Source organism: Python bivittatus, unplaced genomic scaffold (genome assembly GCF_059951505.1).
Source record: "Python bivittatus isolate LINGU-HERP-01145 unplaced genomic scaffold, Pbiv_v1 ctg000080_np1212, whole genome shotgun sequence".
Taxonomy (NCBI): domain Eukaryota; kingdom Metazoa; phylum Chordata; class Lepidosauria; order Squamata; family Pythonidae; genus Python; species Python bivittatus.
The window spans coordinates 67186448-67211269 of record NW_028277035.1 but is presented as its reverse complement, the minus strand read 5'-3'; the positions used below and the strand labels follow the sequence as shown (position 1 = coordinate 67211269).

Genomic DNA, 24822 nt, shown 5'->3' with positions numbered 1-24822 from the left:
AAAAAAACTGAAATAAGGAGAGAAAAACGTACAAGTGAAAAGTTTGAACATTTCTGTGCACACATTCACGCAAATAAAAATTCATTCTCATTTCTGGCAACAGTTTTCACTAATATATGAACATGTGTAAGCAGTTTTTATTCTCATACTTTTATGTATTTTTGACTTGGGTACTACTGTATAATAAAATACAGAGAAATGTAAACATGAAAGGATAACTGTGTTCAGATTTACATATTAGTCAGGTGTTGTTTTTTTTTTTAAAAAGGTTGGTTCCTATTAATGAATTTTCCCCAGGAAATCAAAATAAGTCTGACAGAATTTAGTGGAAAAACTTGTAAATGAACATGCATAGTATTCACCAAATTAATAGTTCCCAAAATGATTTTATAGGAATTAGAGAAATGGTTGGGGAATGCTGAGTGTATGAAGGGAGTGGACATTTAGGGTAAGCGTAAATATGTTTTAAAACTTAAGCTACATTCAGCAAAATCCCTAAGCTTAATTATTCAAGGAACACTAAAACTTGAGAGTTTTTTGCAAGCCAACATCTGCTGCTAGTATATAGACAATATTTGTAAGTTAAGCCCATTACTGAGATTTGCATAAATAGTTGCAGCCTTGGTGTTTACACTTGGATTTATTAGAGCAGCCTGGCTATGGAAATATTAGTAGTTTTCTAAAAGCAGACAAAGCTTCTTGAAAAGAAATGTGGCCAATGTCAATAGTCTTAATTAAATTATTATTACAAAAATTGAGTGATTTTGAAACAAAATCTGAACAATAAAGAAGTGAATACAGAAATTCCACAGCAGCATCAGTGAGAATAATTTTTTCCTAGAAAAGCTAAACTTCGCAACATAAAGAACTGCCAAATGCTAGAATTAGAAGAACTAGAAGTGATATTCCCTGCATTGCAACGTATTAATTCCACTGCACTGTTGAAAGAGTTATTGCTTGTGAAATCCTTACTTCTCAAAGCTCAAATACATTGTATTTTTAAATTGCCACAGCTGCTTATGAATTAGGGTTTTTTTGGACCTTTAACGATTTAATAGTCCAACTCAGTTTACCAAGTGGTCCAGGCAGCTCATGACCCATCAGTCTAATATGTCCAAAGATGTTGCTGTGAGGGTTGAGCGATAATAACATATCTAACTTAATTTTTCTTGTGGAGGACTACTGACTAAAAATGCATGAACAGAACAACAGCTGAATAGAGAACAACTAAAAGGCTATGCAAAACTTCCAAATAATATTAATAAATCCTCCAACACAGTCAAAACACACTAAATTGATAGACTAAATTTAATTTTGTACACTATTTGTTCTTGTGATTTGAAGTATCATAATAAGATGATGGAATATTACCTGTCCTAAATTTAAATTAATCACTTTGGGGTTAAAATTTCTCCAGGAGCTACCAATTTCAAAAGAAAAAAGTGATATTTCTGTCCTGTCAGTTTTTCATGCTTTGCCTGCTTTGCAGTGAATATTAGATAACGACCTATTAAACAACCAGTATAAGAGTGCATTAATATGGAAAGCTATACATTTCCGGTCTTAAATGTCCAATCTTTTTTACACAATCATAAGGATGCCTGCCACAATCAGGGATGTTTTCACTTCCCACTTTCTTACTCTGAGAAAGCTGTACATGCAGATGGACATCCAGTTGGTCAGCATCTTCTCAACCACAGATTCTGTCCTTCTCAGCATAAGCTTGGGGTTTTTAGAAGCAGAGGCATCAATGAGATCTACCAAGAGGTCCTTCATGATGCTGGTATAGTACTCTAGTTTCCCATGTAGTGCAACAGTAAGCAAGGAGGCCAGATTGCATCTGAAGAAAGAGTTAATGAATGATAACTGAGACTGATAGTACAACATGAGATTCATCAATCAACATGAACAGAAATTAAAACCATGGTAACATTCCAAATTGCTTTCACAAAGCTCCTCAAAAGTGTTGATGTTTCAAGCCATATGTATCACAGCTGTGCATAATCACATTGTATTATGCCACCCTTTGACAGAAATGGATGCCAATCGTTACAAAAAAAAAAAAAGCATAATAATAGAGAAGGTTAACACCTGCAAGTTGAAATACAGCACGGCAATATTTTTAAAGCAATAAAAGAACAGCATGAACATTTGATTTCTAGGAAAAGATATATTTCATTACAGATACAGCCCTTGAGATTCCAGGCTACTTGTTCAGATCTACAATACATAATGATAAAAAAAATTCAGGGAATGATCCTTCTACTTAGCTCCTTTCAGATTTCTTACTGCCATTTTTTTTAGCATAAGGTGATAACCCCCCACCATCTGTGATCCAGCCATTTGTAAATTTGAGTATCTACAAGAAATTCTCTATATTATTAATTTGCCTTGTATGATTCTCAAAATCTGAGTATCTGTAAGGTTGTGTATGCTGAATGGTTCTTCTCACAAAAGCTTGCAAGCCACATAGGCTTAACTTGTTGGCATTAAGACTGCTCCCCACGTGTGTGCTTAAAAGTGAACAGGTGCCAGATGCTACATGGTCTAGGGCTGTCATGACTTTAGAAGAAAAAAAATTAAGAGCTGAATAAATCCAGTAAAGGACTAAGTAATATTGCTACTGGTAGGCTGTTGGTGTAAATGAATCCATCATTCACACAATTAAGAAAAATGAAGAAGTTACAAAAGCAAGTGTAAAAAGTGGAACAGTGATGTCATTTAAGGTCTCTCTCTCACAAGGCATGTGATCTGAATACACAGAAGATGGATAGGTACTCAGTCTTTGAACTGATATCAGAATCAGAAGAATATGCCTGTGAACATGAATTTAATTATGAATACAGCTGTATAGGTTACAAAAAGTCTTTAACACCAAAGAAATAGGCCTTCTGGAAGTATATGCCTAAACAGCACTCTCATTTTCAGAGGAAAAGTGGGCATGCCAAGGATAGGTTAACACTTCTAATGCAATACTTTGGGAGACTTTTTCATGAAGTCTGTGCTTTTAGACTGAGCTCTTTACTCCCATGCTTTTAATGGCAAGAACAAGAATCATCTTCCAGTTTTCTGGAGAGCAAACAGAAAAGCATTTTTAATTGATGCACTGTTCATAGACAGGCTTATCAACTATTTTGTCCATTGTACAGTGCTATTTCAGAAGTGCAAATTCAGTTTTCAGGCTTTTTTGCTTCCTTTTTAATAATGCTGTTGGACATCCTGAAATGAATTATTGGTCATTCATCCAAATACTGATGTAATATCTATTTCTCCAAACAGCACTTGACTCCTTCAGCCCTGGATCAAGGCATTATAAAAGTATATAAGAGCTATTATTGTGTCACACTTTTGAACATTTTGCTGATATCATCAACAACAATTCACATCTGATTGGAAAAATGAATGGAAAGCATGCAACATTGTTTATGCACTATCATTAAGGAATTTTTGGATGAAATAAAACAAGTCACTCTTAAAGCTGTTTGGCAGAAACTTTAGCCTGAGATTGTTATGATTTCACCAGTTTCCCCACAATCATTGATGAGGTCAACTGCACTGTTGCTTCAATGTGACAACTGGTAGGTGATGAATCTGAAGGCATGAAAATAAGTTATGTTAATCAGCTCTTGGGTTCCCATTCTCAGGAGCTAGACAAGAAAATATCCAAATTCTCATTGTTTCGTCAAGTGGTGAAGAAAATTATGAAGGAAAAGGACGAAGATCCCAAACAGAAATTAATTTTGTCAAACTTAAGTAAACTACTACAGTTTGCAGTTGATTTTGCTGATGAGGAGATAGAGATTGACTCTTTTATGAAATGCAGCATGAAGTTTCCTGATGCCAAATACTGTAAAGAATTGCAAAAAAACTTAAGAAGAAAAGCTGACTACTTGTACTTGTCCTTCAAAGCAGCTGAGACTCCAACAGCAAGGTCTGAGCAAAGCATGAAGACTCTTCTACTGTGGATTAAGAAGTTATCTTCTCAATAACAATCAAGGTTCTCTCTCCCTATTACTGCCATCTTCAGCTTCAGTGTCATCCACGTGGGTATCATCACAGAGGTAGAGGTAATAATCTCAAAAACATACAATGTTATTCCAAATGTATTTTGAGTTTTTCTCTGATGTTAAGTTTTAGTATAGTACAGATTAAGAAATTTGAAAGATTTAACAGATTGAATTATGACCTTGTTCTCCAACCCTGTTTTTCCAACTATAAGGGTTTTCAAGAATGGACTTCTAATTGTTGGTGAGGGCATATTATATTTCTTACAGCATATAGAGTTACAAAGATTTATGTTATGTAACAAGTTCAGAACTAGCACTCTGTTCCAGTGTTATTAAATAATTACATAAAACATTCACTCCATGATAAGCACAAATACTTGGTTTAAAAAAACACAGAGCAACTGTGCAGAAAAACATAGAACAAACATTCTATCTCTCAGAAAGTGTTTTTACATGAAAAAGTCAGGATAGGCTTCATCTAGGTTTTTAGACTGATAGCTGTGGCCAGCTTGAGCTAAATTTGTGCTATCTCAGGTTCCCTTAAGATTTCAAGGAGTCTTACCTGTCTCGTACAGCAAAATCTTTCTGCTGCTCAAGAGCATGGACAAACACAATGAGAAAATGCTTGTTGTTGAGTAAGGTGGAGAACAATGCAATTCCTTCTTCCATATTGGGTCTACAGTTTTCAGGAATCTAAGGAAAAATCAGCAATCTGGATGAGAAAAGAATGCTTCATGTTTTTCTTCCATCACATTAATGCACAATATAAAACTGCCAATAAACACACTGAAGATGTACCACCCTTGCATGCAAACAAAGGGAATTATTAATGAGTTTCCTATTTTGAACCTAATTAATCAGATATGTATAATATCTGATTTTCAAACTAGATTTCTTGAACTCTTTTATGTCAAAGCTCCTCCAAGTTAGTCAGAACCCTTTTAATGGTAAATTTAATAGAGATTTCATTATGATTTATAACAAGAGGTACACTATTCTCAGACTTTACCCTAAAGAAAAGAAAGCAGGAGTAGAATTCCTTACATTGCACTCACATACTTTTTAAAAATTAAACTTGAATCACTAAAGCACTATTTTTAGAATAGTGGAAGTAGTAACCATCTGGGCTTATGTCAGACTGAATTCTTTGGCTAAAATGAATTATTTTAGACATTATGGACAAGTAGTCCAGATGAAAACAGTGCAAATAAATCAGTGGTATTAACTAATCTCTTCAGGAACAAGTCAAAGACTGAATACAGTTCTATTTATACAATACTGTGCGTTTTCACAAACATTTAATATGTTCCAATTTTCCAGAAGTCATGAGGAGATTTAACCAGTTGTTTCTACTTTCTTGGAAAGAAACTTTACTGGCCACTCCACTCTGCCTTTCCTTTTCCAATAGCACAAATATGTCTTGTTCTTTCCTTAAGCACTTATAATAAAATGATGCACTGATCAGTACTATGGTAGGTATAAGAAATTAAGATGGATTTACCAAAGAATTACATACTTTCCATTCCCCCAACAATAATGGGTGAGTTTCTTGGATTTGAGACCCCATCTGGGAATTGAGGTGCTGGGAAGGCAGAATGTAACGCTCCTCATAGAGAGAAGAACACTTAAAAAAAAAAAATACACACAGAGGAAGCAAATTGAGAACACATTTTGAAATTTAGCAAAAAGAAACATAGTTTAATTCTCCATGTCTTTGCTAAGTTGCATGTTAACAAAGCATTACTGTTTGAGAGCTATAAGGAGATGTCATAATGACGTGAGACCACTCATAAGAAAGAAATAACTTTATTATGTCTTATGGAAGCTTTAAACTCCTGACTACAGATTTCTGAATGAACAAACAGAACAACTTTGGGGAAGTCATATGTTTTGGAAAAACAAAGCTTTCACAGTACTGAGATCATGAACTCAATTATCCAACATTCAGGGCTCCCCAGCAAAAAGGGAATTATTCAGGGCTAATCCACAATCAGTGGCTATGGGGTATCTGCACATTTGTGCCTTAAAAGACAAAAGAAGGGAATTGTTTTATTCTCTAACACTTGTAGAATTGCGTGAAGTTTGGGTAACCTGGAAAAAAACTTTCAGTTTTGTATTCAGAATGCCTTTGGAAATAATGTAATTGCATGTATTTTACTTGCTTTCATTTATTCTGCTTCTAAAATTAAAGTTGCCAAAAATGTTGAGGAAACAATTGGTGCTTGAAAAGGGGAATAAAGAAGTCCCACTAAAAGGTATAGGCTTACAGTTTTTAACACATTTCCATTTTTAAAGAAGTGTTCATCACATATTTACCATACGTTTTAGAAAATTTCCAAAGCTAAAAGAGGTAAAAAGTCTGCTTTGTGAAAAATTAATATTTTTTTGTGTGCTGTGTATCAGAATAATACATATTTATAGCATTCACACCCCTGAAGACAGACAGCTCGACAAAAACTGAAACACACACGAATATATACACAGAGCTTAAAACCACCCGAAATGGCAATTTACAATGTATGGCTATAGTTTTAAAACCTGTTTTTAATCTGACAATATGGATTTGCAAATTGTACGCTGCTCAGAGTGAGTTAAATAAAGTGGCATATATGCCCTATAAATAAATAATAGTAGTATGCTACTTTGTCTTACTTTGGGAAAGAAAGTTCGAGTCACAAAGTACTTGTATTCAAGGAATGGGATTCCTTGGCTGCGATTTAACTCCTTGGTCAGGTCTGTCATATCTGTCTGAAGTTCAGCAAAACCTAATTGAAGGAAACCATAATGAGAAGAATAAATTACTTTCATTCAATGTATAAATTATCCTGAGTATACTAACAGTATGTTATTCTACCTAATCTGTAGGAAATTTTCCATGTTAATTATCTCCAAAACAAAATCCATTTATGCTAGGCAGATAAGAAAATTCTTTTTCTGTAGTTTTCTGCATGCAACAGTATACAATGCTAGTTTAACTCTATTTATCAGTGGATTCTACAGAACATCAATTTCACACATTCAGAAACCAAAAATTTAAGCCATACACAAGACAGCCAGTGCTGACTGTAGTAACATTATTCTGGAAAAACCCACTAAAGATAGCAATAAATATTATTTTGATTGTTCATTAATTTATAACTTATAATGCCAATGAACAAAGTTTTCAATTTCTTTAAACCCATAAAAGAGACTTCAGCTAAATCTCCTGACTTTCATCAATTAGGTTGTGGCTTACCCATTCAAAATATCCAAATTCAAGTCCACAAATACAGCCAGCTGAATAGAAATTTTAGGTATGTATAATTTCAGCTCCCCTTCTCTCAAAGTAATATAGTTTCACAGTTCCCAAGGAAAACTGCATTTTGCAGTTCCCCAAAAGTCTGATTTCAGTCACAAGACTCAATGTCATAGGTGTTCCTGCTTTTTAGTATGTTAACTTTCTGCAGTTTAAATTACCACAGGCATAGGTTTTCCTCAGAATGTTCCAGAAGATAAAGATCTTTGCTGCCAATGGACTTCTCCATTCTGCCCAAGTGCAGATACTTACCTTTACGGATTTCTTCTCGGATCTGGGACTCCATCTCTTCCATCTGCAGCAGAGTTTTTTGCCAATAACGCTCTGCCCGACGGCTCTTGGTGCAAAACACAAACAGTGCTGGAATAAAGAAAGGGAAAAGGGAAAAAAGGACCCCAAAACCAAAGTAACAAGTGAATGTTAGGCATGTTTTGTATTAAACTAGCACTGGCTTTATGATTATTTGTTAAGAAAAAGTGCAAGTAATATGATCTATTATTCCAGAAGTTAGAATAGCTACTATGTTAACCAATTGGAAAGATAAACAATTGTGAGAGCTGGGTTTGAAATTTAGCCCTTTGAATTGTGTATCAAAAGATATTTCCAGGGGATTAGGAAGTTCAGTTTTTCCCTTACAAAAGCAGACACCAAATGTGATACCATACAAAAATACTAGACACCCGAGGAATATAGCTATACTTAGATGGCAGTATGTGTTCAGCTACTAGATGAAGTAAAACTAAGCTGTTCCCTGGAAGTACTAGTAATGAAGCTAGAGTTTAAACATTCTGGACACATAGTGTGAAAACAGGAGTAATTGGAAAAGACCCTGACACTTGGAAAAATTAAAGACAATTAAAAAAAGGGCTGACAGAAGAGCAAGTGGCTAGATACTATCACTGATGACACAAGCAATAGCTTACAAGAAACAGTTACTGACAGACAATCCTGGAGAAACTGTCTGTTGGATCAAAAAGATTCAGAAAAGACTGAATGACAACAATGTTAGGCATATCATCTATTTAATTTACATCACAAACAACTGAATTATGAAGTGTATGGATAATCCATGCATCTACAAATATGAAATATGTGTCTTCATTTATTTATTTCTCTTTTGTTATTAGTGTATAAAGCTACAACTTTAATAAAATAAATGAAAGCAAGTTAAAAAAAATTAAAAGACTGGGAAGAGAACAAGGCATTTCCTAGATGACTTCACATTGAACCCCAAGTGAACATCTCTGGCAAGAACATTCCAAACTAGTCACCAAGACTGAAAAGTTCTCTCCTGACTGCTATCCACTACAGATCAGATAACAAGGAACTAAGAGAAGTTCTGGGAAGTGCCTCAAAGTCTGAGGAGCCACAGGTGAAAATAGGCGTTTTCCCCAAGAACTTTCCCTCAAGCTTGAAGGGATTTAAAAATCATATTACAGATTTGCATGGACCTAGAAATAAACTGAAAATCTTCTGCCAATTAGGAGCTACCTCAATACGTGCAACTTAAATAGCTGTGTTTTTAAAAAGTGTTAGTATTTATTTTATTAAATCTCTACACAATCAAAGATAGGATGGGCTATTGTGGTTAAAAACATAATGCCAAACTATAGCTTAGCACCAAAGTAGGCAACTTGTGTGGCCCTCTATATGCTGCTGAACCAAAATTTGCAACAGCTCTAGCAAGGACATCTGTGAAGGATCCTATTGGTCGTATTTCAACAACACCTGAAGTCATACATGCTCCCTAGCTTAGCATTATCAGCACAAATTTAGGACCTGCAAATGCTACTTCTTTCCTTCTTCTATGTATGGCCATGAGATGGAGAATGGAAGCTTCTGCTACCATTTTCAACTAATTGTGGTGGGTCTTTCAGAACCAAGGCAAACAGTTCTGGTGTACTAAAAAAGCACTAGTTGCAAATAACCATTAAGGATACCAGCTTACTTAAAAATATAAGCTAAATATAGACTCCCTCGAATCAAGTTTGACTCCTAATTACTATATCTATACATCCATGTCATTTACATGCATCAATACAGAAACACTGCTTTCTTCTGAGATATTTTTAACTTTTCAGTCTACCCTATGGACTTGGAATTTCCTGGTGAACGTTAAATAAAATTTCAGTTAAATACAAATTCAAACATAAAAAACAATCTGTGTGTGACAGTGGAAGCTAATGTTTACTGTCACCTCACTGCATCCAGAACAGAGGAAAAGAGCAGAGTACATGAATCCAGAGCTTATACACTTTATGCTATATGTAAATTGATCTAATGACTGTGAACATCAGATAAAATCTCTCAGAACACAACCTATCTTTTTATTAATTTTGGCACAATATTAACTATTTTGGCACAGAAAAAAATTAGACATTATAATCAGGCTCATTAAGATGTAGCCTGCAGCAAAACTTGGCAGAATTTAACAGCACATAGCAACATAAAAGACAAATTTATGCCCAGAATGAATGATTAAAAACAATGAAATGAGAAATTTAAACATCATTTTGATTAATGGATTATTATTTAGTGAAAATACAATAAAGAATAAATTGTATTTATATTTGCTTAACAAATTTCTATAAGTTCTATGAATAGCTTTGGCTCTCAGGGCAGAAAAGCAAGATATAAACTGAATAAACAAAGATAATATTAATTGTATATAATTAAATTAAAACAACTAGAAATCATAATTGTACAATAGCTGCCGTATTAAATGTATGTGTGGATTTTATATATGTAAAGAGTTATTGAGAACCAATCTGATCCATTTAATAGACTTAAATCTGTGTAATGGGATACATCTAATGGTAGCTTTGCACCAAGAAACAAAAACTTTCTCTTGCAACCGGCCAATATATGGCATATATTCTGAGTCAGCTGGATTCAGGCAACAGTATACAGGTAGTCCTCAACCTATTCAGTTAACAACTGTTCCAAGTTATGATGGAACTGACTGAATGGTGATTATGACCGGGCCCTGGAGACAGGGAAGCTCGCGAGCCACTGGGGTTAGTCTCCCCTACCCGTGCACCCTCTCCCAGCCCCTCTGCACTCATGCTGGCCATTTGTGCACCCCCATGCATCCTACTCAACCCCTGCTGCACCCCCAAGCACTCTCCCCAACCAGCACAGTGCCTCTCATGCACCCTCCCTGACCCGCACAGCCCCTTTTGCGCACCCTTGTGCACCCTCCCTGACCTGCGCAGTGCCTCTTGCACACCCCTTTGCATCCTGCCTGACCTGCATGGCACTTCTCATGCACCCCTCAGACACCCTCCCTGACCTCCATCACACATCTTGCGCACCCTCCCCGACCTGCGCAGTGCCTCTTGTGCACCCTTGTACCCTCCCTGACCTGCGTGACGCCTCTCACGCACCCTCCCTGACCTGCACCACACCTCTTGCACACCCTCCCTGACCTGTGTGGCACCTTTTGTGCAACCTTCCTGATCTGCACCTCTTATGCACCCCCTTGAACCCTTATGCCATCTCCCCAACATGCATGGTGCCTCTCATGTACCCTGTTGCACCCTGCCTGACCCATGCCTTTCGCACACCCTCTCGCACTCTTGTGCACTCTCTGACCTGTGTGATGTCTCTTGCACCAATGAGCACCCCCTTGCTCCTTCTCCCACCTGGTAGCAGCCACTTACCTGCCTGCTGGCCTGGGACTTGCAACTTCCTGCCGGCTTCCCCACTGACTTTGTTGTGGGAAGCTGGCAGGAAGTTGCCTCACTTAACGACTGTGGGATTCAGTTAACAATGACAACTGGGATTGCAGGGATTGCCATCACTAAGTGCTTTATGACCGCATCACTTAGCGACGGAAATTCTGGTTCCAATTGCCATCATAAGTCGAGGACCACCTGTATAGATTTGTAAGACAGTCCCTAGATTAGAGATCTTAAGCTGAGTAGTGTAAATATGTAAAATTGGAATTTAGTTGTACTTGGTCATACAGGCCAATGTGCTAAAATTGATTGGTACTATTCTTACTATTAGAAGAATGCTGCATGTGGCAGGGGTATGATTAAGTCTAGATGAATATAATTAAGGTTAATACTTCCTCTGTCTTATTAAAAATTATGCAATTTTTTTTTCACTAAAACCATAATGGGTGACAGAGGTCAATAACTATGGGCCTATTTGACAACAACCATGGCATGTGGAACCTGTGACTTGGAATATACGAAGAGTGAGTGATAAAGAGAGAGCCAGTTTGGTGTAGTGATTAAGGCACCAGGATGGAAACTGGGAGACCATGAGTTCTAGTCTTGCCTTAAGTATGAAGCCAACTGGGTGACTTTGGGCCAGTCACTCTCTCTTAGTCCTAGGAAGGAAGCAATGGCAAACCACTTCCAAAAATGTTGCCAAGAAAACTGCCGGGGCTTGTCCAGGCAGTTGCCAGGAGTTAACATTGACTCAAAGGCACAAAATAAACAAACTTTAAAACTTTAAAAGTTTAAAAAAGTGATAAAGAGCATGAATTAACAAATAATATAGAAGAATAACAGATGACTGTTAAAGTAAGAGAAAGGGGGAGAATGTAACAGATCTGAATGAAGATGATCTGATCTCATGTAGTGGAGTCGATGAATAGATGCCAGGAAGTGAAGGTGCAATTTTAATTATGAATCAAAGGGCTAAGTGTATGTCAGAAAGTATGATTCAATGTGGTTGTGCTTGCACATGAAAGCAGGAATCTATAGGTTGATGATAGGTACATGTTATGCTCCACTGAATGGCAGTCATGGTAGAACCAGAGATAAGTTATGGAAAAGCATAACTTAAACTATGTGCTTAATGTGCTTAAACTATATATTCAATGGCAAAAGAATAACTGGGTATATATCTAGAAGCATGACTGATTTGATTTCTTTATGATGAAAATCTGAGAAAATTAGTGAAGGTTAAGAAGATGATGAGAGGTTCTGAATGAAGGAAAGACCATTTTTGGAAGTGTTATAATGGTATACTACACCAAGTTTTTATTTTTGTGTGTGTTTTTGTCACTTTTTTTTGTAATAGCACCTTTTAATGTTTATTCTTCTTGTAGATTATTATTATTATTATGGTTTTTTTTTCCTTTTTGTTATTAATTAAAAAGCAGTGAAAAATTTCTTTAAAAATTTTTGGAAGTGTTAAGGTGGATCATAGGAAAAAAAGATGTTGAAGAAAAGGAAAGAAGTTTAAAAAACAAGAATGAAAGAATGATGGAAAGAAGAAAAAATAGAAATCCTGTTTGAAAAAGTATAAGAAGATAGATTAATCTCCCAAAAGAATGAATGGAAATGAACCCAGGGAAAGAAGATATGGATGTTGACTGGATGAGTGAAAAGATCTATATTACAGAGTGCCACAGAAAAGTGTGGGGTAGCACTAATGGAATGTGAAAAAGGATGCTTGGTGGAATGAAGACACAAAAGAGCTGTGGATAAGAAAAATACATATAAAGAATGTATATATACAGGAGCAACTGCTGCAAAAACGAGCATAGTAGAAAGACACTGCATAATGTGCATACTGAGAAAAATATATTCGCAAAGAATGTAAAAAAGAGTAAGGAATGGTTAAGATTATAGAGGAAGACAAAATGCAGTGATTCTGACACAAATAAAAATTGTTTTGGAAATGGGTGAAAAGGCTGAACAAACAGCCTTTTTGGATGGGATTCATTTTTAATCCTGGATGGGGTTAAAAATGAAAGTGAGGAAATACCGGGGTTCAAATTTTAGTGAGCCAAGGAACATTTTAGATATCTGTAACTGAATGATAATGATATGTTGATGAGTGGAATGAGTGGAATATTAAGTGTCCAAGGAAAATGGATGAAAATGAAATCATATATGCTGTGAGAATACTAAAAAATGGTAATGCTGCACATATAAATTCAAATGTTACAGGAGGATTAATTTATTAAGTGTGCCTAAGAAGGCATCTAGTAGAATCCTGATTGAGACATGAAGATGAGCAAAATTTGGGAAGTGCGCAAACCAGATTTTTGCTCTTCAACAGAAATGTATGAATGGAAGTTTATTGTATGTCTGTTGACAGAAAAAGCATACGATAAAGCGAAGAGGATTGATTAATAATGATTTTTTTTCTGTGATTACGGAGTTGAAGCTTGGTTGTTGAATGCAATAAGAGTGATACGATAGAAATAATGCATATGTGAAAATAAATGTATTTATGTAGCTTGGTACACAAATTTACTAAAGATGGGGAAAGGTTGGAGAAATATTAATTATAATGGTTGGAGAAATATTAAGATGCACAAATTACAGTAGAAAGATGGTAGCTAATATGTGATATGTTCTGAGAAGTGAATATTTACTGAAAGAAGTAAAAATGGTATATCAGAGCGTGGTTCTATTCACTTTGTTATTGGAAATTAGAATTGGATATGTCAGAAGAAACATAAAAGTTGAGAGTGGGGTACTTAAGAAATGTGTTGGTAAAATGAGAAGAGTCAAGAATGAATGTGTGTGGAATGAATGTGGAATGAATAAACAGCAAGAGACCAGCATTAAAGTGGTCTGGTCATATAGAAAGAATGAAGATTGTATTGTAAAACAAATACATGAAAAAAGAGTGAATGGATAAAAAAGGAAATGGGAGACTGAGAAACTCATGGTTAGGTGGATATGATGAGATTCTCAAAAAGAAAATATTGAGAGGCTTAAAAAACAAAAGGCATTGTAAGAAGTGATGTATGGACACGGTAGAACCAAGGATGTTTTTCAAGGACGGAAACATATGGAGCGGTATAATTCATTTTTCATGTTTCTCAGGTAGGTAAGTTGTTCCACTTCCACAGTAAATATGGATGCAGGTTGTATTAAAATATTTGTATTTGGTTTAAACTTGCACAGGGGTAGACAACTGATATTCTACACGTAGTCCACAAACTTACTTTCTGCATGTTCCAGAGCCCCAAATAATTGGCAAACATTAATAGTTTGATTTTCTGCCAGTTTTAATCATGAAATGACACAGTTATGGTGTGTTGAGATTCTGGACTTATCAGACTAGAAAAGGGGAAAAAAATAGAGACTTCCATTGTGATGGAATGGAATTATGAAGGCCAGGCTCAGGGAGATAAGCGCGTTCTTAGTTCACCGCAAGAGTGTGGGAAGTGCAAGAGGATGAGGCTGGCACCTCCCTGAGGAATTCACGGTGTTGTGACTGGCTGGCTTGGGAGCTAGGGTTCAGTCTAGGGAGATTCTTTCTAGAGGTTGTAGCTAATAAACACAGCAGAACTGAATTTGCATTGTCTCTTGGAGTTCTTTGGGCTAAACCTGACACCCATATTGAAATGGAGAAATCCAGAAGTTGGGTCCTGCTCACATATAGATGTCATGATGTCCCTGCTTTGCTGCTTTGCCTCCTGACTACCTTAAACATCTTTAAAAAAAAATTTAAATCCCAAAATAATTATTGAAAAAAGTGGTCATCACATAAATGTTGCCCACCCGATTTCCTATTAAAGTATGTACATTATTTTATAGATATTAACAATTTTAGTGTGTTGAAAATGCATGCTTAACACACTTGGAGTCAATATTGTTTCTTACCTACAATAGAGAACAGAAGTAAGATGCTACAGATGACTATTGAAACTGTGATAGCTGTTTCACTTCCTCCAAGATGCAACATAGCAATTGTTTGATTGAATTTCCCAACTTGGATCTAAGAAAGAACAGAAAGAAGCTATCGCCCAGTTATTTAATGAAAAGAAAGAAGAAATAAAGAAATAACATTATAAGGGAGAGGTGCTTGACATGAATGAATGACCTTAGCAAATTATATAGTTTCTAATTTTGCAATAATAAATGAATCACAATAAGGTAATTTAATAGCAAGATTTATTTTGATTAGCATTACCAGATCTGTTGACTGTTATCACAGGTCTGGGTATGTGCACATGTACAAGGAATAATGAGTCTGGGGATAATGGTCCTCAGACAGACTGGCAGAAAATGGAAATAGCTGCACAGAGGTTATAGGATAATACTGTTAGGATTTAAACTAAAAGATTAAAGTTAATATTCCTGCTCAGCAAAGAATCCTTGCAGAAAGTATGACAACTTCCTTAGGTTTTATTTTTTTCTGTTGATTATGCTTATTTTTAAAAGTATAGGTACCTTTTCAGGAACTATCTGCACCCCAATTATGAATATGAGATATCTGTAAAGTAACTTACTTACTTGCATAAAATTTTGCTTTAAAATTTATCATAGCATTTTCAAGTTAAAATAATAATAATTATTATTAATGATTTTTTAATTTATTATTTATTTTGTTGAATTTGTTATGGCTGCCCACACTAATAGACTCTGGGTGGCTTACAAAATCTAATGCAAAGTTAAAACAATTAAAAACATAAGCAAAAAAGACAGCCTGAGCTAAAACAGCTACCATAAAACATACCATCTCCCCTCCCCAAATATTAACCTCAGGCCTTGGACCAAAGCCATTTTTTTAAGGGCTTTTGTGGAACCCCAGGTGAGTGGGTACCATCTGTATCTCTGGGGGGATGCTGTTCCAGGGCAGGGACATACTTCCTTGGCCCCCAAGATGACAATGTTTAACTGAGGGGACCTGGAGCACACCCACTCTGCTTGAACTTACTGGGAAGACAGAAACAATGGGAGAGAAGTGGTCCCCCAGATAACCAGGCTCTATGCCATGAAGGGCTTTAAAGGTAACAACCAGAACCTTGAATTGCACTGGAAGCGAACTGGTAGCTAATGCTGCTCATGGAGCAGTGCTGACACACGGGCACAACAAGGGGTGCCCATCATTTTTCAAGCCACTACATTTTGACCCAACTGTAGTGTTTGGATGGTCTTCAAGCCCCATGTGGAGTTCATTATAACAGACCAGTTGTGAGGTGACTAGGGTGTGAGTGACCGTCTGAAGGCCCTCCTGGTCGAGGAAAGGGCACCACTGGCACACAAGTTGTACCTGTGCAAAGGCTGTCCTGGTCACAGCTGCCACCTGCTCTTTGAGTAGTAGCTGCAAGTCCAGGAGGACTCCCAAAGTTGTGCATGACTCATGAAGGGGAAAGTGGAATTCAAGACTAATGGTGGAAATGTCCTGAACCCCAGGGGGCCAAACAACCAGAACCACTCTGGTCAGGATTGAGCCAAAGTCTATTCCTTCCCATCCAGACCTGAACAGCCTCCAGATGCTGAGTCACTACCTCAATAGCTTCACTTGCACAGCCCAGGGTTGAGATGTAAAACTGGGTATCATCAACACACTCGTGATACCAAACCCCAAACCAACAAATGACCTCATCAAGCTGTTTTCTGTAGATGTTAAACAGGAGAAGGGAAAGTGTTGAACCCTGAGTCACCCCACCAGTGAGGACCTGTGGATGCTACAGCTAGTCCTTGACTTATGACAACAATTGGAATCGGAATTTCTGTTGCCAAGCAATGAAGTTGTAAAGCATGACCGCTTTGCTTAGCAATGGCAATTCCTGCCTGCAGTCCTGGTTGCCATCGTTAGCTGAATTCCATGGTCATTAGGTGAGGCAACTTCCTGCCGGCTTCCCACAACCAAAGTCAGTGGGGAAGCCAGCAGGAAGTTGCAAGTCCCAGGCCGACAGGCAGGTAAGTAGCTGCTGCCAGGTGGGGGAGGGTCAGGTGCGAGGGTGCAAGGGGGTGCATGACGGTGCCACATGGGTCAGGGAGGGTGTGTGGGGGGTGCAGTGTGGGTTGGGGAAGGTGTGTGGGACTATGTGAGTGGCTGGTGTGGTGCAAGTGCAGAGGTGCTCAGGAGAGTGTGTGGGTGGGGGAAACTTCCCCAACAACTTGTGATCTTCCCTGTTGGCTTCCCCGTTGACCTTCTGGAGAAGCTGGCAGGGAAGGTTGCAAATGGTGATCATGTGATTGCAGGGTGCTTGGCAACTGGTCATAAGTGCGAATGGGTTGCCACGCGCCCAGATCATGATCATGATCATGGGTGCTGTTACTTCAAGGACCAGTTGTAACCATCATTTGTTCAGCACTGTTGTAACTTCGAATGATTGCTGAACAAATGGTCATAAGTTGAGGACTACCTTTATCTCTCCCCTCCTATCAACACTGATTAGAACCACCTGCTGAGGAAGGACATGAACCACTGTAACACAGTGCCTCCTAATTCCCAACCTCCACAATCGGATCCCCAGAAGGTCCATGCTGTAGGGCACAGTATTGTATCTCTCCATTCTTCATGCAGTTTTAGAAAAATTTTGATCAAAGATATCTTTTGATTAACTATATTAGGCTGGTAAACTGGATTGGAAATCCCCCCCCCCAAAAAAAAACCCAGAGAAAGAAATGAAACTGAATTAAAGGGCAGTAGAGATATGAGAAATAGGTGACTAGGAAACTATGTCTAATAATTTCTAGTATAATAATTTCCAGCAAACATTGGGATTCAGCTGGAGGCAAGAATGGAGCCACGTAGAAAGGCGCATAAGAAGATCCAAGAACTCAGAATAAATAAAATGTGTTGAATAAAGCTGAAAGCCAGTACCAAAAGAATTCCAGCAGCTGCAGTTAATAATTAGTTGTAAAGCCAAAATTTTAAAAATGCTAATGTTTACTTTTCCATCCAATCCTACCTAATGTATTGCTTGATACCCTCTTTGTTTCCATCTGTCCTTTGTGCTTATAATGGCCAGATATGCTCTTATCTGGTTTTTCACTGACAGAGTGAGAAGTAACTCACTGTTGGCCACTTCTGCATACCAACTAATCTAACCCATGTCCAGAGGAAGGCTGAGGTTAACAAACTGATTTATTCACATATCTTAAGCACTGTGTAAAAATGAAGCAATTAAGAATATGTGTATCTTAGTTATGGAGACTTGGGTTACACTTTCTTATAGAAATTGAATGATTTGGATGACGTTCTATACAGTTTCTTATGAATAAGGAATCAAATGCAAATTAATTTCTGTTTGACTCTACAAATCCCTGGTAGAGACTATTAAACTGCAGGATCCTGATACAGACAACTAAAAATTGCCAGTAATTCCACTAACAGTAAAATCATTCTCTCTCTCTCTCTTTCTCTCTCTCTCTCTTCCCTTCTTGTGAGAAAACTATGCGGTTTGGTGCCAAAGCACCTGTGGGACTGCCTCCTTCAATAAGAATCTACCTGTCCAACTTGTGAAAATGGTTGATATTGTCTTGCTACTGGGAGATCAAGGGGCCAAAGCTAGGAGAAGATGCTTCTCCATTATGGTACCCTTGCCGTGGAATAGTTCACCACTGGAGATTAGGCTTGCTCTGATCCTGTTCGCCTTTTTGAAGCAAGCTAAAATGCAGCTTTTCTGGAAGGCTTTTTAATTAGTGAAGGTAGCACCACAGAATTGTTTATGGGCTTCAGGTTTAAGATAATTTGATATCTTTGTTATGATTGTTTTACATTATTAATTATGGATTTTTTCCCTTGTAACCTGCCAGGTAACAAGATTGCAGTGCTTTAAAATGCTAATAAACAGATAAATACATTTTAACTCTCTCATGGCAAGGTTATGTTTCTTTTGTCCCTATACAGGTGTGATGTCTCCTTTGTTGTTGTTTAGTCGTTAAGTCGTGTCCGACTCTCCGTGACCCCATGAACCATACTGCGCCAGGCCTTCCGGTCCTTCACTGCCTCCCTGAGTTTGCTCAGTTTCATGCTCATTGCTTCAGTGATGCTATCTAACCATCTCATCCTCTGGTGATGTCTCCTATCACTCTTCAAAAAGCTAGGCTTTTAGGTCCTCCCCTCCAAACGTATTTAATACTTTAGAAACTAAAGAGGGATTGCTTAATTCTGATAGATACAGTGTGCCTTAAAATGCACCTGCCAAAAGAAAGTGTGTCAGGCTACTGTGTTTTTCCTTCTTTTTACAACTGAACAGGGAATTCGCAATTTGGTTTTCAGACCTCAGATATGGAATAGAAAAAGAAAAATGAATTATAACATTAAATAAAACAATCTTTCCACCTCCCCCACTAATTAGATAAGGAAAACATGTACCTTTATTCATAGCTTTTAAAAACTTTGGCAGAATATTCCAGCCTTTTACAATAGAAGGAATATGGCAGCCAACAAAAACAGAATCTTGGCAGTTTTCACATGCTTTATTTAAGAAAACTGCAATGCAGAGTTTTGATTATAAGGTGAACGGAGAGAATAAAAGAGGTAAAAGAAGGAAGGGGAAAAACTAAAATAGTAAATGGTGAGTATTTATATGCAACATATGTAGTATAGCTATGACTTCTAAAATTATTTGGACCTTGCATTGCACACACCTAAGCATCATGCCTCATTGCTATTCTTTAAAGCAGTCTCTCTCTTTTCAGGCTTCTGCCTGAATTGCATTAATTTAAAAGAACTGACTCCTTAAAGCAGTTGCACACTTTTTCAGATTTACGCAGAAGTGTGAAAAAAAATAAGAGGGCCATTTAAATGAACAGCAGAGAGGTGCTGTACTGACAGAAGATATAAACCAAATCATTTTCACAGTGATATAGCACTAGGATATACTTTATATCAGTTAGAGGAAAAAACTGAGGGTTGGACAACATGCTATATTAAGTTTACTTTCTAAAGCAACTGTGCAGACTCCCAGTCTGAATGAACACAGAAAGGATAACCCTTTCCTTCCTGCCCAATTTCCTGCCAAAAATCCTTTACAACTGTAATTTGTTCCCAAAGATATTACTCACAGCAAAACACAAATCAGAGGAAAATAGCAGCTAGGAAAAGGGGAAGATTTTGATTAGAAAATATATTGCAGAGGAATGGGTTAACACTTTGCAGAATTTGATAGGTCTGTTTTGGATTAAAACTCAAATGGCTGCATATTCTCATAGTTTCAAGTACCAAGTACAGACTTTTAAAAATGTGCTTAACATCCAGCAGAAATGGAGAATCCATGGCTTCCAGATACTTTTGAGTCACGCTCCCAGCATTCCTTATTATTAGCTATGATGGCTGGCCTTTCTACTTCAGCAATAATAGCTTTTACCTTGCTTTGTGGAAGGAAGCTAACAGATTCATGGAAAGGACAACTTTTAAGCAGAGGTTTGATGTGGACTTCTAAAAAAAGAGTTCCAAGCAAGGAGAGAAATAAATGAGAAAGAAAACCTGTGACATATGTCAGATAGGGCCTTTCTTGAACATAAGAGAGAAACGCAATGAAGACCTTGGAAGGAATGATATAGAGATTGTACTAGATATCAATGGAAGCCTGCAAAGGAGAAGAGAAGGAACATCATGCTACCTAAATGATAAGTGACATGAACAATTTTGATCACTACAGAATCAGAGCTCAGCAATGCAACTTAGCTGTGGCTTCAGAGCTTGAGTACTATTCATTCTGGGATGTTCTCTTCCAAGAACTAGTACTGTACTGTAACTGCATCTATCTATCTATCTATCTATCTATCTATCTATCTATCTATCTATCTATCTATCTATCTATCTATCTATCTATCATCTGTAGTTTGGGATAAACAATATATTTTCCAAAACTTACCATCCTGGGTCATATACAAGCCTTATAATATAGATGCCAAATGTTTGAAAAATCACCTATATTTCTCAAGAGGATTAATATATACAACTGATGTGGTGTCTGAGGTTGGGTAAGTTGCTAAAGTGACATAGACTGTCTATTTTTCGGTTGAACAGATTGAACATGGAATTACATATATGCGCTACTCACACAGTCACAGATCTTATCTCCCTTGTTAAGATTAACATCTGATTTTCGTATTTTATAATTTTCTTAGCAAAGTGTCAGGAAATTTATAGTGCTAGTATTTCTGTGTCTGTTTTGCTTTGGCAATCGAATTCAATATATAAAGACCCCCAGATGGGGGAAAAAACTTTTCTCAGATGCACTGGTTTAGTTTCCATCTTATATTTATGAAATGTTGCACTTTACAGGATGATTTTGTCCTAATAGGTTTCTTCTCTTTCAATGAAAACAAAATATTACTGCCAATTTAATATGAATACATTTACTGAAAAAAGGGGGCAACTGGAATTTGGAGTGAGCTAACAGAAAAAGCTCTACAGTATACTGTCAGGCCTTGGAGATAAGTCTCCATCTGTCACTCCTAAGAAGCCAAGACTGTAGGAAAAGTAAGAAATAAGGGAAGACTTAGTGACACAGTCCGGAAATAAAGGAAGACTCATAAAACCACAATGTGAATCATCATATTGAAGAAAGCTTGTACGCAAGAGAAAAATATTCCAGCCTGAAATAACAGCACCTAGAATCCTGCCTTTCCAAGAGGAATACAGCCACTCCCATTCAGATGATAAGTGCTGATAAGTAGAGCACTGGCTGCTGAAAATACATTGTAATTTAAATTACACATTATGTTAAATGTATTTTTGAAAGCCTTCATTTTAGAAATGTATTTAACAGGGTCAGGCTCCATCATTTTTACTAGGATATAATTCAAACTTTTCCTATCTTAATCCCAATGAACATTCATCCCTTTTTCAAAGCCTCATAACCATAATGGTGGGGGTTACTCAGGATTGTACTAGAAAAGTTAGGGTCCCTATCAGAGTTGGGGAGGAGCATCTGTAATTAAATAAAATTAAACATCTGACCAAGTTCCTAATGCCAAAATTAATGTCACATGCAATCCGACTCTGAAAAGCCACTTCTGACAATTAATTCTTGAAAGTACTACTTACTAAGGGCAACTGTTTCTTCCAATGTATGTGTTAAGTATGTCTATGTGTGTGTGTGTTCAGAGCAGGAACAAGAATGTCAAACTACTGAGTGTTACCACATAGATTATATAATTATTAATGGTAGACAGGACTTACAATTCATCACTAAATTATTGCCACTTGGACTAAACCACATTCTGTGATTTTTAATTATTCCATTGTGTTCTATTTTGGATAGAACAGCTACCTTGATAAGATCTTATTGGCCTTTTATTAGAGGCTTTCTGTTACAGATGGCATGCAAAAACATTTATTTATTTCTTCTCTTTCTTTCTGAATTACTTACTTCTCCCTCTCTTCTTACCTCTGTCTGATAACAGTTAAGCATTATATTTTAGAGTGGGCAAAGAGAAACTCAGGGGGTTTAAGTCTGAATCACATGGCCTTTCATTCCAGGTAACAAGAACAGAGTGGTTAAGGAGCAGATGTAATCTTCACCCCAGTGATATCCCTGAGTACGCCTACTTTGGTTTCTTCCATAGGTGGCAACTATTGTCATTCATACCCATGGGGAAAGGGGGGCAATATTGTACAGAAGTCAAACCTTCATCTATATTCCCAACTGCAGCCCACCTGTATTCCTTCTAATTATTTACTTACTGCTGTACATACTTGTGGATAAGCTGAAAATTTTAGGTGCCAATATACACCCCAAAAATTGGGTTCGGCTTATTGTGGATGGACTTATCTGCAAGTATATATGGTAGGTTTTTCCCTCAGCTTTTTAAAAGTACCCATAAATTTTAAGATTTATTTAAATTTATTTAAATTAATTCATATGGCCCTTTCTAACAAGATGTATAAATATTGAAAAAAATATAATAGGTATTGTCTATTCCAACTGTAGGAATCCAAATGAAAGCACTCCTGATAGATGGCTGTCCAAACTCTGCTTGAATAATCCACTGAAGGAGAGCCCCTAATCTCTCTAGCAGTCATTCCCATTTATAAACAGGCACAGCAACATAATAATAAATTAATATAATATAAATATATTACAATATTAAAGAATAAAAGCATCAGCAAGGTTAAGACCAAGATGATATAAGAACACTGAGAAATATCAGCAAACATGAGACAGATGTTATCCTGGAAGACCTCGCAAACAAAAACATGGAATTTTATGCAGTGTGAGCAAATCAACTGGATTTCCACCTTCCCTCTGGCTTCTACAGGAAAGGAATCCAAAACATCATTTCCAGCCTTAGGTGGGATGACCGAGAAAAGAGGCTCTGATGAATACTGTTCATAAGAGAAAGGATCTTAAAGCACGGAGTGCAATGAATCTCCACACTCACACAGATTCTGTTCTCTTCCCTGATCAAAAGTGCCATCTATGTCTAAAGCAAGAATGTCAATTCTTTACAGACTGTGTATTCTGATGTTCAAGAGAAGAAAATATTCAATAATATTTAACAATTCCCAAATCACTGGATGCAACCCTTGAGTTTTTTCCTTAGGCCCTCTCACATCATATCTTAAAAGATTTTAACATAGGGTTGGACAATATACAGATACTGTTGAATTACATCCCAGTAGTTCCTGATATCTTAGCATAATAAAATTTTGCCCATCCCTGGAGATGTAAGAAAGGATCTCATGGAACCTGCAGAACAGGAGTGCCAAAAGGGTGTTCCAGGACTGCATGTGGCCAACCAGCATCCCTTTTGGGTCTTCCAGAGTCCACTCAAGAATGGATTAGCTGGGAGGTTTAAGAGGTAAACCCCCTGAAACTTTCCCAAGTGTCCCTAGTTTTCACTACTTTTGACATGCAGTCCTTGGCACTGTGCAAAACCTAGTGTAGCTTTTAAACCAAGAAAAGTTGCATATCCTTGTCTTAAAGTGCAATACATTTATTATGGTGTGATAATTATTATGCATGATAATATTATTTCATAATAAATCTATTAGTTTTTAAGATGCCACAAAGCTCTCTTTTTGTGGTACCATATTAATACCTTTTGGAAAGTTTTCATTAATGTTTTGATATTATTTTCTTTCAATATAAATGGCAAATGCAAAACATTATTTTTAAAATACTTGGACTTCGTAATAGAAGCCAAATTCTATGGGGCACAAGAGGCTATATAGGCTACAGAGCAAATTATATACATGTTGGCACATGCTTTCAGACTCATATTACTTACCGTAACAGGGAGCTTTCTTTCAGAAGTGCTCAAAGATTCATTGACTGAGCAGTGAATGACTTTGTCAGAAACAATTTGGATCTCACAGGAAATTAAGCCAATTTTAACTTCATATTCATAGCTTTCCAGGCCAAGATTGTCAGGTTCCTTCTAATTATGAGAAATAAGAAGAGCAACATGATTCTATCAGGAAATAAATTCAACCCTCAACATTTCTGAACTTTATTTACTTCAAAGCTCTCAGGTAGTATCTTTCATTTTTCAAGGCACAAATACAAAATTCTCTTCCCATTTTCTATTTTCCTATTTTGGATAAAAATTACCAGAATAGAAATTCCTTTCAAATTCTCAGAATAGAAAATCTGAGCTAAAAAGCCTTAAAAGCAAATTGTGCTTTTGATCTTTACCTGATATTTAATATTGATGCCTAATGAGAAACAGATGAAAAATAATCTGGAGAAACTGGTGAAAAACAGAATGAGGGAAGAGAGTGTTTACATTGCTTGCCGATGAACACATTAGCCAATGCTTCTGAAGCTCATGGTACTCAGTGAAGACTTTCAATACAGTAGCACATAATGGTCTTCAAGTAGCATTGTTTTTTGATCAAACTATT

The 24822-nt window shown here is 36.9% G+C and overlaps 1 protein-coding gene across 3 annotated transcripts in view; it reads right to left on the bottom strand.

Moving 5' to 3' along the window:
- PLXND1 (plexin D1) overlaps positions 1–24822 on the bottom strand; it is a 164226-nt gene that overhangs the window by 42296 nt on the left and 97108 nt on the right. For 2 of the 3 annotated variants that reach the window (XR_015794916.1, XM_088134293.1), the window contains exons 19-25: positions 24207–24356; positions 14886–15000; positions 7555–7662; positions 6660–6772; positions 5509–5631; positions 4570–4700; positions 1642–1840 (exon numbers count right to left, since the gene is read on the bottom strand). Coding sequence is in view for 2 of the 3 variants with exons in the window: in XM_088134293.1 (XP_087990419.1) it covers positions 1642–1840; positions 4570–4700; positions 5509–5631; positions 6660–6772; positions 7555–7662; positions 14886–15000; positions 24207–24356 (939 nt within the window). In the remaining variant the exon portion in view is untranslated. The remainder of the gene's footprint in view (positions 1–1641; positions 1841–4569; positions 4701–5508; positions 5632–6659; positions 6773–7554; positions 7663–14885; positions 15001–24206; positions 24357–24822) is intronic. The other variant, XM_088134295.1, reaches the window with a different exon arrangement.